At 45.9% G+C, this 19,219-nt stretch overlaps 1 protein-coding gene across 1 annotated transcript; it reads left to right on the forward strand.

The window, feature by feature from the left end:
• Nucleotides 1-7,819: 7,819 nt before the first annotated feature.
• Nucleotides 7,820-9,674, forward strand: LOC142310464 (E3 ubiquitin/ISG15 ligase TRIM25-like). Its single transcript, XM_075347988.1, has one exon. The coding sequence runs from the start codon at nt 7,829-7,831 to the stop codon at nt 9,395-9,397; it is 1,569 nt and encodes a 522-aa protein (XP_075204103.1). The 5' UTR covers nt 7,820-7,828; the 3' UTR covers nt 9,398-9,674.
• The last annotated feature ends 9,545 nt before the right edge of the window (nt 9,675-19,219 follow it).

Genomic DNA, 19,219 nt, shown 5'->3' on the forward strand with positions numbered 1-19,219 from the left:
CAGCGTCTGGCGACCGTACCGGAGAGTAATGCGGAGGCTGACCAGAGGGTGATTCATGTGAGTCGGTGCTGGCAGAAATTAACCACAGAGGACGATGTGGAAGCTTACCTGACCACGTTTGAACGGACGGCGGAGCGGGAAAAGTGGCCAAAGGAGCGATGGGCCGACTTGCTTGCACCGTTTCTGGCAGGTGAGGCCCAAAAAGCCTACTTTGATCTTGAGCTTGAAGCAGCGCATGACTTTGATAAACTAAAAGCCGAGATCCTTGCCCGGCTGGGAGTGACGATGGCCGTGCGAGCACAGAGAGTTCATCAATGGACTTATCAGCCCGATAAACCACCACGGTCACAGATGTTTGACCTCATTCACTTGACCAAGAAATGGCTACAGCCCGAGGTTTTGACGGCGCCAGAGATGGTACAAAGAATCGTTCTTGATAAATACCTAAGAGCTCTACCGCCATCTCTGAAGAGGTGGGTAAGCCATGGAAACCCCACGACAGCGGATCAGCTAGTGGATCTAGTGGAGCGTTATTCCTTGGCAGAAGGACTTATGGACGATGCTACACATCCTCGCTCTTCCCCTTCTCGACGAGGATCTGGTAAGACTGTTCCAGGGTCATGGGGAGGAGGAAAATATCCTAAGGCAGTGGAGGAGGAAAACAGGACTGCTGGCCCTGTGAGGGCTAAGGTGCCAAACTATGGTCTTAGCAAGGGGCCCGTGAGGTGTTTCCGCTGCCAGGAGGCGGGCCACATTGCTGCAAACTGTCCAGTAACTGCAGAACCGATGCAGTGTGATGTCACGGACTTTGAAAAACGCAGGGCTATGGTTGCACGGGTAGTGTGTGTTGCTGCATGTCAAGGCGATATGAAAAAACACCTGTGTGAAGTGTCCATTGATGGCAATACTGTTGTTGCACTATTAGACTCGGGAAGTGTGGTGACTCTGGTAAAGGCCAGTCTGGTAGCAGTCCCGATGGGACCGTCAGATAAATTTTCTGTGACATGTGTGCATGGAGACACCTGCTCGTACCTCACAACGGTCTCCTGCATTACTACGCCCTATGGGTCTGTGCATCATAAGGTGGGACTAGTACCAGCATTATTGCATGATATCATTTTGGGCAGGGATTTTCCCCACTTCTGGCAGTTGTGGGAGAACCAATTAGTACCCCAGGGTAGCCGCACGGATGATCCTTCTCCCACACCTTGTGTGGGCCCGGAGCCACTAGAGGATGCCCCACAAGAGGGTTCAGAGGAGGAATCCGCTGAAAACAATCCCCAGTTCCCCTTTTCAGTTCTGGCGGGTGATTCCGATGAACCCGGGGCAGAGGCGGACACGGGTGGCTGTCCCCCTTCCTCTTGGCTGAATTTGGAAGTCCAGAAAGATGACTTCCAAAGTGAGCAAATGAGAGATCCTACCCTTTCTCAGGCTATAAAAAATGTTAAAATGATAAACGGGGTGCAGGTGGATGCAGGTACTAGGCTGTCTTACCCCTACATGGCACTGGAGAATGACTTTATCAGATAGAGAAGAAGGGGGATGACACAGTACAACGATTGGTTGTGCCGAGAGCCTACAGGCGGAGAGTGCTGGACCTGGCACACGGACACATGATGGGGGGACACCTGGGGGTCCAGAAAACTACCGAAAGGATATTACACTGTTTTGTTTGGCCCTGCATGCATCACGATATTCGCACCTATTGCGAGTCTTGTCCCGACTGCCAAATCTCTGCGCCTAGGCCCCGTTTCTGTAGCCCCTTAGTACCTCTGCCTATCATCGAGATCCCATTTGAGAGAATTGGGATGGATTTAGTTGGACCCCTCCCCAAGTCTGCACGAGGACACCAGCACATCCTTGTCATCTTGGATTATGCCACTCGTTACCCCGAGGCCATCCCTTTGCGTAACACGGCCACCAAGACCATTGCCAAGGAGCTGGTCCATGTGTTTAGTCGGGTTGGTGTCCCAAAACAAATACTCACAGACCAAGGAACCCCCTTTATGTCTAAAGTAATGAAAGAACTCTGCAGGCTGTTACAAATAGCACAGTTACGCACCTCCGTGTATCACCCTCAAACGGACGGACTGGTCGAACGGTTTAACAAAACTTTGAAACAGATGCTCCGTAAGGCGATAGACAAGGACGGGAAGAACTGGGACTACTTACTCCCGTATTTGCTTTTTGCCATCCGGGAGGTGCCCCAGTCTTCCACCGGGTTCTCTCCTTTCGAGCTTCTGTACGCCCGACGTCCCCGTGAACTGTTAGATGTCGCTAAAGAAACCTGGGAGGGACAGGTCACCCCGTTCAAAAGCGTAATAGACCATGTAACCCAAATGCAGGACCGTATTGCGGCGGTGATGCCCATCGTTAAAGAGCATATGATACAGGCTCAAGGAGCACAGAAAAGGATTTATGATAGGGGGCCAAGATCCGTACTTTTGCACCCGGAGATAGGGTGTTGATCCTGGTCCCCACGGCAGAAAGCAAATTTCTGGCAAAGTGGCAAGGCCCCTTTGACATTAAGGAACGGGTGGGTGAGGTAAACTACAAAGTGTACCAGGCTGGTAAAAGGAAGCCTGAACAGATTTATCACGTGAATCTGATAAAACCCTGGAAGGACCGTCCAGCTCTGTCAGCAGGTCTGGCCCTTCCGGTCTGCAAGCAGACCATACCGGATGTCGGAACGGCGGAGACTCTGTCGGAGCGGCAAAAGACAGACGTCAAGCAGTTTGTAATCAACAATCACGAGTTTTTCTCGGAAAAGCCCGGGCAGACCACTCTCATTAAACATGACATCATAACAGAGCCTGGGGTAACAGTTCAGGTAAAGCCCTATTGAATACCGGAGGCTCGGCGGGAAGCTGTCTCCCGAGAAGTGAAGACCATGTTAGAGTTAGGTGTAATCAAGGAATCGCATGGCGCCTGGTCGAGTCCGATTGTGTTAATACCGAAACCAGACGGCTCCATTAGATTTTGCAATGACTTCAGGAGATTAAATGCGGTCTCCAAATTTGATGCATACCCTATGCCACGGGTCGATGAATTAATAGATCGGCTTGGAAAAGCCCGGTATATCACGACCCTAGACTTAACGAAGGGCTATTGGCAGATCCCGCTAACAGAGGCCGCTAAAGGGAAAACCGCGTTTTCTACACCGGAAGGTTTATACCAGTATGTGTATATGCCGTTTGGACTACACGGGGCACCGGCAACCTTTCAAAGGTTGATGGACCGAGTCCTGAGGCCCCATAGGCAGTATGCTTCTGCGTATTTGGATGACATAGTCATTTACAGCCTGGACTGGGAGACGCACCTCCAGAAACTAGAGGCTGTGATTGAGGACCTGCGGGAGGCGGGTCTAACAGCAAACCCCAAGAAATGTCATATCGGGCTGGAAGAAGCCCGGTATTTGGGATACGTAATTGGGAGGGGAATTGTTAAACCCCAGATTGACAAGATACAAGCCATTCAGAAATGGCCGCAAGCAGTCAACAAGAAGCAGGTGAGAGCGTTTTTGGGAATAGCCGGCTACTACCGACGGTTCATTCCTAATTTTGCGGCTACCGCTGTTCCCCTGACGGACCTTACCAAAGGGAAAGACTCTGTCATGATCAAATGGACCACGGCAGCCGAAGAAGCCTTCCATAACTTAAAACTAGCTCTTTGCTCTCAACCTGTGCTAATGACTCCTGACTTCCGCAGCGAGTTCGTGGTCCAAACGGACGCTTCTGATGCCGGTATAGGGGCTGTATTGTCACAACTGAAGGACGGAGAGGAACATCCGGTCCTTTATCTTAGTCGGAAACTTAATAAGCATGAACGCAACTATGCCATAGTGGAAAAAGAATGCTTAGCCATTAAGTGGGCTCTAGAGTCTCTTAAATATTACTTGATTGGAAGGAAGTTCCGGCTGATCACTGACCATGCCCCTCTCAAGTGGATGCACTTGAATAGGGAACGGAATGGCCGAGTGACCCGGTGGTTCCTTGCACTTCAGGCCTACCGTTTTACAGTGGAGCACCGCCCGGGGGTGCGGATGGGGAATGCTGATGCCCTGTCTCGTGTGCACTGTTTTGTGGGTGCTGTTGCTCAGCTGCAGTGGTCTGAGCAGAGGGGGGGGATATGTGAGACTCATGTGGGATTAGTGGATGAGGGCAGGTATATCTCACCCCGGTATCGGTCCTATGTGACTTAGCCTGGCCAGGATCACCTGGCTACTAATGGATTAATGGGAGGTGAAGGACGGAGGTAAAAGGAATCTGGGAAGTTGGGGGAGGGTCTCCATCTGGGAACACAGTAAGCCTGGCTGTGTAGGAGACACTTGTGAGGAGCAGTGCCTGATGTTTGTATGGTTTAGCTGGAAGGGAGAAGCCCTCCAGTTGGTAGTTAGGATAACACCGTGTATAGTTAGTGCCGGACAGGCAAGGATTTATTTTGTTGGTGTTTTTTTTCTTTTTGTTTATGCTTCACTGCAATAAACCTGACCAAGCGTCAGTTACACCTTGAATTCGGCTGTCTGCCTGAGGTGAATACGTGCCCTTTGAACCCAGCAAAGGCGATCCCGGAGCGTGTTATCACACCATCTTGGGAAAAACTTCTACATGGGGTTCGAACGGCTGTGAAAAAACGCTTGACGACAATTTTTGGAATCAACCCAATCGTCACGTCTCCATTTATTACACTGATAAATAAAGCAAGATGTCGGTACGATTTGTTAATCAAAAGATGGATCAAAACAGGGTGGGCAAGATCTGGTTTCTCAACGTCTAGGACTATACGGTTCTCTCGTCTAGCTTTTATGTATAGCCTTTTTTTTTATACTACCAATCCTTTCAGCTAATGGTCGGACCCTCCTTGGAATGGGAAGCCGTATACTGATAAGATACGTTATTCCTCTTTGAAGCCCCAACATAAAAGAAGTAAGAGTTTAGAGCTTTGACTAGTGATAAAAATATATAAGTAGAAAAAGATAGTAGAATTCCCCCCAAGCACTATCGGATTTCCAGACAATGTTGATGTTTATATTTCCAACATGAAAGTATTATTACCACCTATTCAGATAGGTGGGTCGATTCGCAAGCTATACTGTTCTACTTCGAAAAGGTCACCTGCGCGCCAACGCTCCCTTTACTTTCTATAGGACTTTGGAAGAAAAAGCTGAGTTCTGTACTCTATCTCCAGCCATTCCATATAAACAGGGCTTTCAGAATCCTGGTCTACTGATATGAGAGTCCAAGTGATCGGACCCCATCGATCTGTGTTATCCTTTGGATAGGTGATAACTTTCAGAATTATCCTTAGATGCATTAGTGATGCATTACAATGTCACATTAGGTAGGATAGATACAAAATAATGTCCCAATGGGCGATGAGCCTTTGTCTATAGATGTGGTTGGACGAACTTTCGACATCTCGAAACCCTATATGCCAAATAACTGCCTATGTTACCACTTCAGTCCACAAATTTCCATCTATACTGTATGTCCTGTTGTGTATAAATATGTGACTCTTTGGATTTTGTGTCATACTGAGCCTGATGAAGAGACCTGAGTAGTCTTAAAGCGTGCTATGTATTACCATCTTTTAAGGTAGCCATTAAAAGGTAACTGAGGACTCTGCTTTTTTCTATCAATACTGTGTCATGCTAGTTATGGTGAAGTACCACGAGTACACAGACTGGAAAAGGAAGGGAAACCCTGTGCTTAGTGAAGGGGGGAGATGGTGACCCCTGACCAAACCTACAGCTGGCTCCCCTGACCACCCTAGATAGGTTCCACACCTATGCGCCGAGCATGATACCTTGCCCTGGCTGACCCTGAACTGGGTGCTAGGTAAGGAATGGATGAGATGAGCACTTAGTCAACCCAACTAAGCTTTAAAGAAGACACAGGCATTAGAAACAGGGGGAGTGAATGAATAACTTATCTCCAAGATGATCACAAGCCGACTGCTTGCTTCCAAGGCCTGTATAGGAATATAACTCTATCACCAGCAAACAACCAGGAAAAATGTGGGTATTTAAGGACACAAGGGGAAGTGATGATTGTGGAGACACGGGGCTCAGTGGGTGCTCTCGTCCACTAAAACCTGCCGCCTTTAGAAAGACAGCGTGGCTCAGGGCTCATCCCAACTGAACGCCGGCCTCCTTAACCGTGGGCGGAACACTACTCAGACAACACAGGGTGAGGGAATCACAATAATTAGACTTTATTGGATCCCCAAACAATTAACGGCACATAACACATAACCAGCAAAACACAAATGTAACAGGCAACAGAGTCTCACCCTTCCGCTGGCTCACCAGGGATTTAGAATGTCCATGCCTCAGAGGTTCCAGGGCTATTTACTCCAATCCAGCAGCACCCCGCTTTTGGCGGGCACCCACCGAGAATGGAATAGTGCCGGATTTAGGAAGCTGGTTGAGGTTTGAAAAGTCTGTAGCCAGGTGACCAAATTGTCCCAACCTGGGTTTCTTCCTTAAGTAGTCCTTGGTATGATGATACAATCCTGGCAGCCGGAATCGAAATCCCTAAACTGTGGATATGGTCTCCAACCGGAACCGGAGTCCCTAGATTGAATCCATAAGGTATCCTGATCCTCTAGTCAGCTCATAAGAGCTTAGACTGGATCCATCAGCATCCATCAACCAACCTGGTGGCTTAAAGAAATCCCTTTTACAGCCACAGCCTTCCACTTGGATACACTGCATCCTCATCGATTGGTTGGACAAGATCGCCTCTCCCATTGGATGAATCTCAAGCTGCATGGACAATGTTCATCCAAATGATGTCTACAGAAAGACTGAGGGTATACATGTAGTCTGGAAGTTACCGACTAGACAATGGCTACTAAGGTAATTACATTAGCAATACACAACTACAATACAATGATTACTGGAAGAGTCTGGAGATACAATAGCTAAGCAAACATGAGATAGCACACAGAAGAAACTTTAACCCATGAGAGGCATTGGGTGTCCATGTCGTCACAATGATGATTAGCAGCTGCAAGGTGAGGATATCCGCAGGGTCCTAAAAAGAAAGGGATAAACTCCAAGCAGAGAAGATACATAGGATAGCATTTACACCACAGCAGGAAGAATAGAATGTCGGGGAGCAATTTGTGTAGCCAAATGCTACGACATTCTACAGACGGACACCAAAGGACTGTCTGTCAACCATGACACACCAGTGACATACTGCTCATCTATTAGCAGGTGAATGCGTACACATGTAATGCCAGTCATAGTGGTCCTAATACCAGCCATAAGCAAAGGGCATTGACATAGAGACTGCGGGTGGAAGTGGCCAGAACACCTGAAGCACGTGAGGGTATCAAAGCCCTTCTGCCACATAGTAAAATTCCAGTATTATAAATGTGATATGACGGTTGAGGTGACTTTGGCGTGATTTAGCATTGTGGCCAGAGAGATGAATCTCTGGCCATAAGGTAAATATTCCATGAGTCTGTTCTGCTTTATTCTCACCCAAAAAATTAACCCCTTCGCCACATCTAAGGGATAGACACAACCTTGGATGTAGCAGTACGTCGAAGGTCCTAAAGGCTTTATGTCACTTACAACCCTACAATGAATAAAACTCGTACCCCACTACAACGTTAAGTGCTGACTTTTGACATTTCGAGATTAGTGTTGGCGGGTTGACCTCTTCCTTACTGGCAGGAGCACAATACATGTCACGTATCCAGTCTTAATCTTGATTTAGAAGGCTTCGTAAGATCAAAGTTCAGAACAGAACTGGGTATAACCACGGCTATATCCAGGAATAGCCTCTTTACTAGCTTCATACTACCTCGTAGAGCAATGGAAGCCGTAGATCTGAAGTATGAGTTGACCTGCTCCATCTGTCTGACCATTTTTAGGGATCCGGTCTCTCTAAGATGTGGACACAACTTCTGTCGGGAGTGTATTGATCGTCTGCTGGGTGAACAGGAATCCACTGGGATCTATAAATGCCCTCATTGCAGTAAAATATTTGGCGAGAAGCCATCGCCACAGGAGAACGTCACTCTCAGCAGCATAGCAGAACATTTGCGGTCTACCAAGCCAGAACAGGAGAAGGAAAAGGTGATTGACTGCGATTATTGCTTTAATTCGTCTGTAGCTGCCGTTAAGTCCTGTCTACTGTGTGAAGCTTCTCTATGTGAGAATCACCTCAGAGTCCACAGCAAGGCCGCAGAACACATCTTATGCGATCCCACCTCATCGCCAGCGACCACAAAATGCTATATTCACAAAGAAATCCTTAAGTATTACTGCACGAAGGACAACATCTGCATTTGTGTGTCTTGCTCTCTGGTCGGAAATCACAAAGGACATGAGGTGGAGCTCCTACCTGATGCTGCGTACAACATGAAGACGGAGTTAAACGCTATGCAGGAGAACTTCACCGAAATGAAAAATGAGGCTGAGAACAAACTCGAGATCTTACAAGACCGCAAGACAAAGGTTTCTGAGAAAGCGTCTGAAATAAAAAAGATACACACGGACATTATACAAAACATTCGAAATCAGCTTGACCTCCTACAAATCCAAGCCCTAAGTGAGGTCTCACGTCAAGAAGAACAAGCATTGCTATCGCTCTCTGACCTAATCCACCAACTGGAAAAAGACAGGGATGACCTGTCCAATGAAATCAGTGATATTAAGGAAGTTTGTGATATGACAGAGCCATTAACTGTCTTACAAAAAGGGGCCTCCTTCTTTCACGAGGGAGATACAGAAGATGAAAAAAATACCGATACAGATGTGCGTTCAGTTGGGAAGTTTGACGAAGGTCTTCTCTGTGAGATGTTACACACAACGATATCCGATATAGTAATGGGTATAAATAAAGATCTTTACTGCCATGAAGCTACTGGTTTGACGCTGGACACTAACACGGCTTCTAAAGATGTATCCTTATCGGGCGACTTTAAGTCGGCATCCCGGACTCAGGAGACTCAACATCTCTATGAACACCCAGGGAGATTTACCACCCATCCTCAGGTGTTAAGCACCATGACTTTTTCAGGTCGGCAATACTGGGAGGTGGAAACCAGTGGAACGAATTACTGGATGGTAGGCATGTGTTATCCCAGTATGAAGAGAAATGGGCCAATGTCCTCGGTGGGGGCAAACAACAAATCCTGGGCTTTAAAGAGAGAATACAATAAGTATTCAGTGCATCATGGTGGAAAAGTCAACTTCTTGACACCATACTCGTCTGCCACCCGAATCAGAATTTACCTGGATTTCGAGGCCGGACGTCTGTCTTTCTACGAGCTTTGTCACCCGTTAAAACATCTACACACCTTCAAGACCACCTTTACTGAGCCCCTCCATGTGGTCTTCCATGTATGGAACCAATCCTGGTTAAGACTCCGGAGCTAGAGATGAGGACAAAATTCTCCAAAACATCCTCTTATCTCCGGGAGGAAAAAAATTCCATTCTGAATGGAGATAGTAGGGACTTGATAGAAGAAGACTCAACGATTCGAAGCGGTTGTCCGACAAGACTTTTCCCATCAGGTGGTGAGCGATGATGGTGATGTCGCGTCTACACATAACTATCAGTGCCATGAAAAAGACAAGTTCGTAACAATTGACTGCTGATCATTGTCGAGCCCCACCAAGGATGTGTAGACACAACGTCATTGAATGGGCACTGGGTATGGTAAATAATAAATTTTTTGTGTTTTATAACTTTCTAATTTTTTATAAAAGCAGATAGGGACTGAGGATTATACCCAGTATACAGGACAGGAGAAGTGGTACTGTGCAGTGTATATATACAGAATAATACAGATACTGAGGATTACACCCAGTATACAGGACAGGAGAAGTGGTACTGTGCAGTGTATATATACAGAATAATACATATACTGAGGATTACACCCAGTATACAGGACAGGAGAAGTGGTACTGTGCAGTGTACATATACAGAATAATACAGATACTGAGGATTACACCCAGTATACAGGACAGGAGAAGTGGTACTGTGCAGTGTATATATACAGAATAATACAGATACTGAGGATTACACCCAGTATACAGGACAGGAGAAGTGGTACTGTGCAGTGTATATATACAGAATAATACAGATACTGAGGATTACACCCAGTATACAGGACAGGAGAAGTGGTACTGTGCAGTGTATATATACAGAATAATACAGATACTGAGGATTACACCCAGTATACAGGACAGGAGAAGTGGTACTGTGCAGTGTATATATACAGAATAATACAGATACTGAGGATTACACCCAGTATACAGGACAGGAGAAATGGTACTGTGCAGTGTATATATACAGAATAATACAGACACTGAGGATTACACCCAGTATACAGGACAGGAGAAGTGGTACTGTGCAGTGTATATATACAGAATAATACAGATACTGAAGATTACACCCAGTATACAGGACAGGAGAAGTGGTACTGTGCAGTGTATATATACAGAATAATACAGCTACTGAGGATTACACCCAGTATACAGGACAGGAGAAGTGGTATTGTGCAGTATATATATACAGAATAATACAGATACTGAGGATTACACCCAGTATACAGGACAGGAGAAGTGGTACTGTGCAGTGTATATATACAGAATAATACAGACACTGAGGATTACACCCAGTATACAGGACAGGAGAAGTGGCACTGTGCAGTGTATATATACAGAATAATACAGATACTGAGAATTACACCCAGTATACAGGACAGGAGAAGTGGTACTGTGCAGTATATATATACAGAATAATACAGATACTGAGGATTACACCCAGTATACAGGACAGGAGAAGTGGTACTGTGCAGTGTATATATACAGAATAATACAGATACTGAGGATTACACCCAGTATACAGGACAGGAGAAGTGGTACTGTGCAGTGTATATATACAGAATAATACAGATACTGAGGATTACACCCAGTATACAGGAGAAGTGGTACTGTGCAGTGTATATATACAGAATAATACAGACACTGCGGATTACACCCAGTATACAGGACAGGAGAAGTGGTACTGTGCAGTGTATATATACAGAATAATACAGATACTGAGAATTACACCCAGTATACAGGACAGGAGAAGTGGTACTGTGCAGTATATATATACAGAATAATACAGATACTGAGGATTACACCCAGTATACAGGACAGGAGAAGTGGTACTGTGCAGTGTATATATACAGAATAATACAGATACTGAGGATTACACCCAGTATACAGGACAGGAGACGTGGCACTGTGCAGTGTATATATACAGAATAATACAGATACTGAGGATTACACCCAGTATACAGGACAGGAGAAGTGGCACTGTGCAGTGTACATATACAGAATAATACAGATACTGAGGATTACACCCAGTATACAGGACAGGAGAAGTGGTACTGTGCAGTGTATATATATACAGAATAATACAGATACTGAGGATTACACCCAGTATACAGGACAGGAGAAGTGGTACTGTGCAGTGTATATACAGAATAATACAGATACTGAGGATTACACCCAGTATACAGGACAGGAGAAGTGGTACTGTGCAGTGTATATATACAGAATAATACAGGTACTGAGGATTACACCCAGTATACAGGACAGGAGAAGTGGTACTGTGCAGTGTATATATACAGAATAATACAGGTACTGAGGATACACCCAGTATACAGGACAGGAGAAGTGGTACTGTGCAGTGTATATATACAGAATAATACAGATACTGAGGATTACACCCAGTATACAGGACAGGAGAAGTGGTACTGTGCAGTGTATATATACAGAATAATACAGATACTGAGGATTACACCCAGTATACAGGACAGGAGAAGTGGTACTGTGCACTCTATATATACAGAATAATACAGATACTGAGGATTACACCCAGTATACAGGACAGGAGAAGTGGTACTGTACAGTGTATATATACAGAATAATACAGATACTGAGGATTACACCCAGTATACAGGACAGGAGAAATGGTACTGTGCAGTGTATATATACAGAATAATACAGACACTGAGGATTACACCCAGTATACAGGACAGGAGAAGTGGTACTGTGCAGTGTATATATACAGAATAATACAGATACTGAAGATTACACCCAGTATACAGGACAGGAGAAGTGGTACTGTGCAGTGTATATATACAGAATAATACAGATACTGAGAATTACACCCAGTATACAGGACAGGAGAAGTGGTACTGTGCAGTATATATATACAGAATAATACAGATACTGAGGATTACACCCAGTATACAGGACAGGAGAAGTGGTACTGTGCAGTGTATATATACAGAATAATACAGATACTGAGGATTACACCCAGTATACAGGAGAAGTGGTACTGTGCAGTGTATATATACAGAATAATACAGATACTGAGGATTACACCCAGTATACAGGACAGGAGAAGTGGTACTGTGCAGTGTATATATACAGAATAATACAGATACTGAGGATTACACCCAGTATACAGGAGAAGTGGCACTGTGCAGTGTATATATACAGAATAATACAGATACTGAGGATTACACCCAGTATACAGGACAGGAGAAGTGGCACTGTGCAGTGTACATATACAGAATAATACAGATACTGAGGATTACACCCAGTATACAGGACAGGAGAAGTGGTACTGTGCAGTGTATATATATACAGAATAATACAGATACTGAGGATTACACCCAGTATACAGGACAGGAGAAGTGGTACTGTGCAGTGTATATATACAGAATAATACAGATACTGAGGATTACACCCAGTATACAGGACAGGAGAAGTGGTACTGTGCAGTGTATATATACAGAATAATACAGATACTGAGGATTACACCCAGTATACAGGACAGGAGAAGTGGTACTGTGCAGTGTATATATACAGAATAATACAGATACTGAGGATTACACCCAGTATACAGGACAGGAGAAGTGGTACTGTGCAGTGTATATATACAGAATAATACAGATACTGAGGATTACACCCAGTATACAGGACAGGAGAAGTGGTACTGTGCACTCTATATATACAGAATAATACAGATACTGAGGATTACACCCAGTATACAGGACAGGAGAAGTGGTACTGTGCAGTGTATATATACAGAATAATACAGATACTGAGGATTACACCCAGTATACAGGACAGGAGTAGTGGTACTGTGCAGTATATATACAGAATAATACAGATACTGAGGATTACACCCAGTATACAGGACAGGAGAAGTGGTACTGTGCAGTGTATATATACAGAATAATACAGATACTGAGGATTACACCCAGTATACAGGACAGGAGAAGTGGTACTGTGCAGTGTATATATACAGAATAATACAGACACTGAGGATTACACCCAGTATACAGGACAGGAGAAGTGGTACTGTGCAGTGTATATACAGAATAATACAGATACTGAGGATTACACCCAGTATACAGGACAGGAGAAGTGGTACTGTGCAGTGTATATATACAGAATAATACAGGTACTGAGGATTACACCCAGTATACAGGACAGGAGAAGTGGTACTGTGCAGTGTATATATACAGAATAATACAGACACTGAGGATTACACCCAGTATACAGGACAGGAGAAGGGGTACTGTGCAGTGTATATATACAGAATAATACAGATACTGAGGATTACACCCAGTATACAGGACAGGAGAAGTGGTACTGTGCAGTGTATATATACAGAATAATACAGATACTGAGGATTACACCCAGTATACAGGACAGGAGAAGTGGTACTGTGCAGTGTATATATACAGAATAATACAGATACTGAGGATTACACCCAGTATACAGGACAGGAGAAGTGGTACTGTGCAGTGTATATATACAGAATAATACAGATACTGAGGATTACACCTAGTATACAGGACAGGAGAAGTGGTACTGTGCAGTGTATATATACAGAATAATACAGATACTGAGGATTACACCTAGTATACAGGACAGGAGAAGTGGTACTGTGCAGTGTATATATACAGAATAATACAGATACTGAGGATTACACCCAGTATACAGGACAGGAGAAGTGGTACTGTGCAGTGTATATATACAGAATAATACAGATACTGAGGATTACACCCAGTATACAGGACAGGAGAAGTGGTACTGTGCAGTGTATTTATACAGAATAATACAGATACTGAGGATTACACCCAGTATACAGGACAGGAGAAGTGGTACTGTGCAGTGTATATATACAGAATAATACAGACACTGAGGATTACACCCAGTATATAGGACAGGAGAAGTGGTACTGTGCAGTGTATATATACAGAATAATACAGGTACTGAGGATTACACCCAGTATACAGGACAGGAGAAGTGGTACTGTGCAGTGTATATATACAGAATAATACAGGTACTGAGGATTACACCCAGTATACAGGACAGGAGGAGTGGTACTGTGCAGTGTATATATACAGAATAATACAGATACTGAGGATTACACCCAGTATACAGGACAGGAGAAGTGGTACTGTGCAGTGTATATATACAGAATAATACAGATACTGAGGATTACACCCAGTATACAGGACAGGAGTAATGGTACTGTGCAGTATATATACAGAATAATACAGATACTGAGGATTACACCCAGTATACAGGACAGGAGAAGTGGTACTGTGCAGTGTATATATACAGAATAATACAGATACTGAAGATTACACCCAGTATACAGGACAGGAGAAGTGGTACTGTGCAGTGTATATATACAGAATGATACAGACACTGAGGATTACACCCAGTATACAGGACAGGAGAAGTGGTACTGTGCAGTATATATACAGAATAATATAGGTACTGAGGATTACACCCAGTATACAGGACAGGAGACGTGGTACTGTGCAGTGTATATATACAGAAAAATACAGATACTGAGGATTACACCCAGTATACAGGACAGGAGAAGTGGTACTGTGCAGTGTATATATACAGAATAATACAGGTACTGAGGATTACACCCAGTATACAGGACAGGAGGAGTGGTACTGTGCAGTGTATATATACAGAATAATACAGATACTGAGGATTACACCCAGTATACAGGACAGGAGAAGTGGTACTGTGCAGTGTATATATACAGAATAATACAGATACTGAGGATTACACCCAGTATACAGGACAGGAGAAGTGGTACTGTGCAGTGTATATATACAGAATAATACAGACACTGAGGATTACACCCAGTATACAGGACAGGAGAAGGGGTACTGTGCAGTGTATATATACAGAATAATACAGACACTGAGGATTACACCCAGTATACAGGACAGGAGAAGTGGTACTGTGCAGTGTATATATACAGAAAAATACAGATACTGAGGATTACACCCAGTATACAGGACAGGAGAAGTGGTACTGTGCAGTGTATATATACAGAATAATACAGGTACTGAGGATTACACCCAGTATACAGGACAGGAGAAGTGGTACTGTGCAGTGTATATATACAGAATAATACAGGTACTGAGGATTACACCCAGTATACAGGACAGGAGAAGTGGTACTGTGCAGTGTATATATACAGAATAATACAGATACTGAGGATTACACCCAGTATACAGGACAGGAGAAGTGGCACTGTGCAGTGTATATATACAGAATAATACAGATACTGAGGATTACACCCAGTATACAGGACAGGAGAAGTGGTACTGTGCAGTATATATATACAGAATAATACAGACACTGAGGATTACACCCAGTATACAGGACAGGAGAAGTGGTACTGTGCAGTGTATATATACAGAAAAATACAGATACTGAGGATTACACCCAGTATACAGGACAGGAGAAGTGGTACTGTGCAGTGTATATATACAGAATAATACAGGTACTGAGGATTACACCCAGTATACAGGACAGGAGAAGTGGTACTGTGCAGTGTATATATACAGAATAATACAGATACTGAGGATTACACCCAGTATACAGGACAGGAGAAGTGGCACTGTGCAGTGTATATATACAGAATAATACAGATACTGAGGATTACACCCAGTATACAGGACAGGAGAAGTGGTACTGTGCAGTGTATATATACAGAATAATACAGATACTGAGGATTACACCCAGTATACAGGACAGGAGAAGTGGTACTGTGCAGTGTATATATACAGAATAATACAGACACTGAGGATTACACCCAGTATACAGGACAGGGGAAGTGGTACTGTGCAGTGTATATATACAGAATAATACAGGTACTGAGGATTACACCCAGTATACAGGACAGGAGGAGTGGTACTGTGCAGTGTATATATACAGAATAATACAGATACTGAGGATTACATCCAGTATACAGGACAGGAGAAGTGGTACTGTGCAGTGTATATATACAGAATAATACAGGTACTGAGGATTACATCCAGTATTGTGTGTGTGAAGAGCGAAGTGAGGGGACTAGAGAGCAGAGCGCAGAGAGGTGTGTGTAGAGAGTTGTGTGGAAAGCAGATGGTGGACAACAGAGGACTGAGTGTGGAGGGCAGAGAGCAGAGCGAAGTAAGCAGAGGGCTGATTGTAGATAACTGTGGGTGCAGAGCGAGGTGTGGGCACAGTGTGGAGAGCGGAGGGCTGAGTGTAGAGAGCAGAGCATGGAGAGCAGAACACGGACAGCAGGGGGCTCAGTGTGGAGAGCAGAGAGAAGAGAGTAGTCAGTAGCGGGCTGAGCATAGAGAGCAGAGCATGGAGAGCTGAGCACGGACAGCAGAGGGCAGAGGGCTGAGCGAGGAGAGCGGAGGGTTGAGAGCAAAGAACAGGATGAGGAGAGCGGAGGGCTGAGCGCGGAGAGGAGAGCAGAGGGCTGAACCCTGAGAACAAAGAGCAGAGGGCTAAGTGCGGAGAGCAGAGCAAGGAGAGCGGAGGGCTGAGCATGGAGAGCAGAGCATGGACAGCAGAGGGCTGAGCGCAGAGAGCAAAGGGGGGAGAGCGGAGGGTAGAGAGCAGAGCAAGGAGAATAGAGGGCTGAGCGAGGAGAGCAAAGGGCAGAGAGGGTAGTGCGGAGCCCAAAAGCAGAGCACGGAGGATGATCGTGAAAAGTAAAGTGAGGGGACGAGAGCAGAGTGCAGAGAGGTGTGCGGAAAGCAGAGCGCAGAGGGCTGAGCGTAGAGAGCGAAGCAAGGGGAGAGCAGAGTGTGAAAAGAGGTGTGCGGAGAGCACACGGTGGACAGCAAAGGGCTGAGTGGAGAGCAGAGCGAGGCAAGCAGAGGGTGGAGTGTAGAGAACAGTGGGTGGAGAGCAGAGTGAGGCGAGCAGAGTGTGGAGAGCTGAGCGTAGAGAGCAGAGCATGGAGAGCAGAACATGGGCAGCAGAGGGCTGAGTGCAGAGAGCAGAGTGAGGAGAGCAGTGGGTAGGGGGCTGACCATAGAGCAGAGGGCTGAGCAATGAGAGCGGAGGGCTAAGAGCGAAGAACAGGATGAGGAGAGCAGAGGGCTGAGCGCGGAGAGAAAAGTGAGGAGAGCAGAGGGCTGAGCGCGGAGAACAGAGGGCTGAGCGCGGAGAGCAGAGCAAGGAGAGCTGAGTGTTAATAGCAGACTGAGGAGAGCAGAGGGCTGAGAGCGAAGAATGGAGTGAGGAAAGCGGAGTGATGAGCATGGGGAGCAGAGCGAGGAGAGCAGAGGGATGAGCACGGAGAACAGAGGGCAGAGAGCTGAGGGCTAAGTGCAGACGGCTGAGTGCAGATAGCAGAGCATGGAGAGCAGAGGGCTGAGCGCAGAGAATGGAGGGCAGAGAGCAGAGGGCTAAGCACAGAGAGCAGGGCGAGGAGAGCTGAGTGCGGAGAGCAGAGCATGGAGAGGAGAGCAGAGGGTGGAAGGCTGAGCGTGGACAGCATTATATTCCTAAAAAGACCTTCATACTCAAGGATATAAATATTCTAAAGACCATGATAATTCAATGCAATATATATATATTTTTTTATTTTTCAATTCATACAAAATTTATCTTGGGGTACAAAAAAGGGCAGGAAGAAACACAGACAGTGCAATTAAAAATTGTAAAAACCGCAGGGGGGTGCGTGTTTAGCATACAAGGTCTGAGCACGACATGATTATCTAGTTATATACATGGGCAACATGATTGCAGATGGTAAAATGCATGACTACAATTAGACAAGTAGAGGTACAATGACCTACCCAGGAACCGCTACAGACACTGTGTACACACACCGCCCTGCACCTCGACGCGTTTCGCTATCGCTTCATCTGGACCTCTACTTGTCTACTTGAATATTTATATCCTTGAGTATGAAGGTCTTTTTAGGAATATAATTCATTTTTTGGTGATTCTTCATGAGATTACTATATTGATATGGACTTAGGTATTCATGTTCTTTTGCTGAGCGTGGACAGCAGAGGGCTGAGAGCGAAGAGCAGAGCGAGGGGATCCGAGGGTGGAAAGCTGAGCGTGGACAGCAGAGGGCTGAGAGCGAAGAGCAGAGCGAGGGGTGCCGAGGGTGGAAAGCTGAGCGTGGACAGCAGAGGGCTGAGAGCGAAGAGCAGAGCGAGGGGATCCGAGGGTGGAAAGCTGAGCGTGGACAGCAGAGGGCTGAGAGCGAAGAGCAGAGCGAGGGGTGCCGAGGGTGGAAAGCTGAGCGTGGACAGCAGAGGGCTGAGAGCGAAGAGCAGAGCGAGGGGAGCCGAGGGTGGAAAGCTGAGCGTGGACAGCAGAGGGCTGAGAGCGAAGAGCAGAGCGAGGGGATCCGAGGGTGGAAAGCTGAGCGTGGACAGCAGAGGGCTGAGAGCGAAGAGCAGAGCGAGGGGAGCCGAGGGTGGAAAGCTGAGCGTGGACAGCAGAGGGCTGAGAGCGAAGAGCAGAGCGAGGGGAGCCGAGGGTGGAAAGCTGAGCGTGGACAGCAGAGGGCTGAGAGCGAAGAGCAGAGCGAGGGGAGCCGAGGGTGGAAAGCTGAGCGTGGACAGCAGACGGCTAAGAGCGAAGAGCAGAGCGAGGAGAGCCGAGGGTGGAAAGCTGAGCGTGGACAGCAGAGGGCTGAGAGCGAAGAGCAGAGCGAGGGGAGCCGAGGGTGGAAAGCTGAGCGTGGACAGCAGAGGGCTGAGAGCGAAGAGCAGAGCGAGGGGAGCCGAGGGTGGAAAGCTGAGCGTGGACAGCAGAGGGCTGAGAGCGAAGAGCAGAGCGAGGGGAGCCGAGGGTGGAAAGCTGAGCGTGGACAGCAGAGGGCTGAGAGCGAAGAGCAGAGCG

This window comes from Anomaloglossus baeobatrachus, chromosome 5 (genome assembly GCF_048569485.1).
Source record: "Anomaloglossus baeobatrachus isolate aAnoBae1 chromosome 5, aAnoBae1.hap1, whole genome shotgun sequence".
In the NCBI taxonomy this organism is placed as follows: Eukaryota; Metazoa; Chordata; class Amphibia; order Anura; family Aromobatidae; genus Anomaloglossus; species Anomaloglossus baeobatrachus.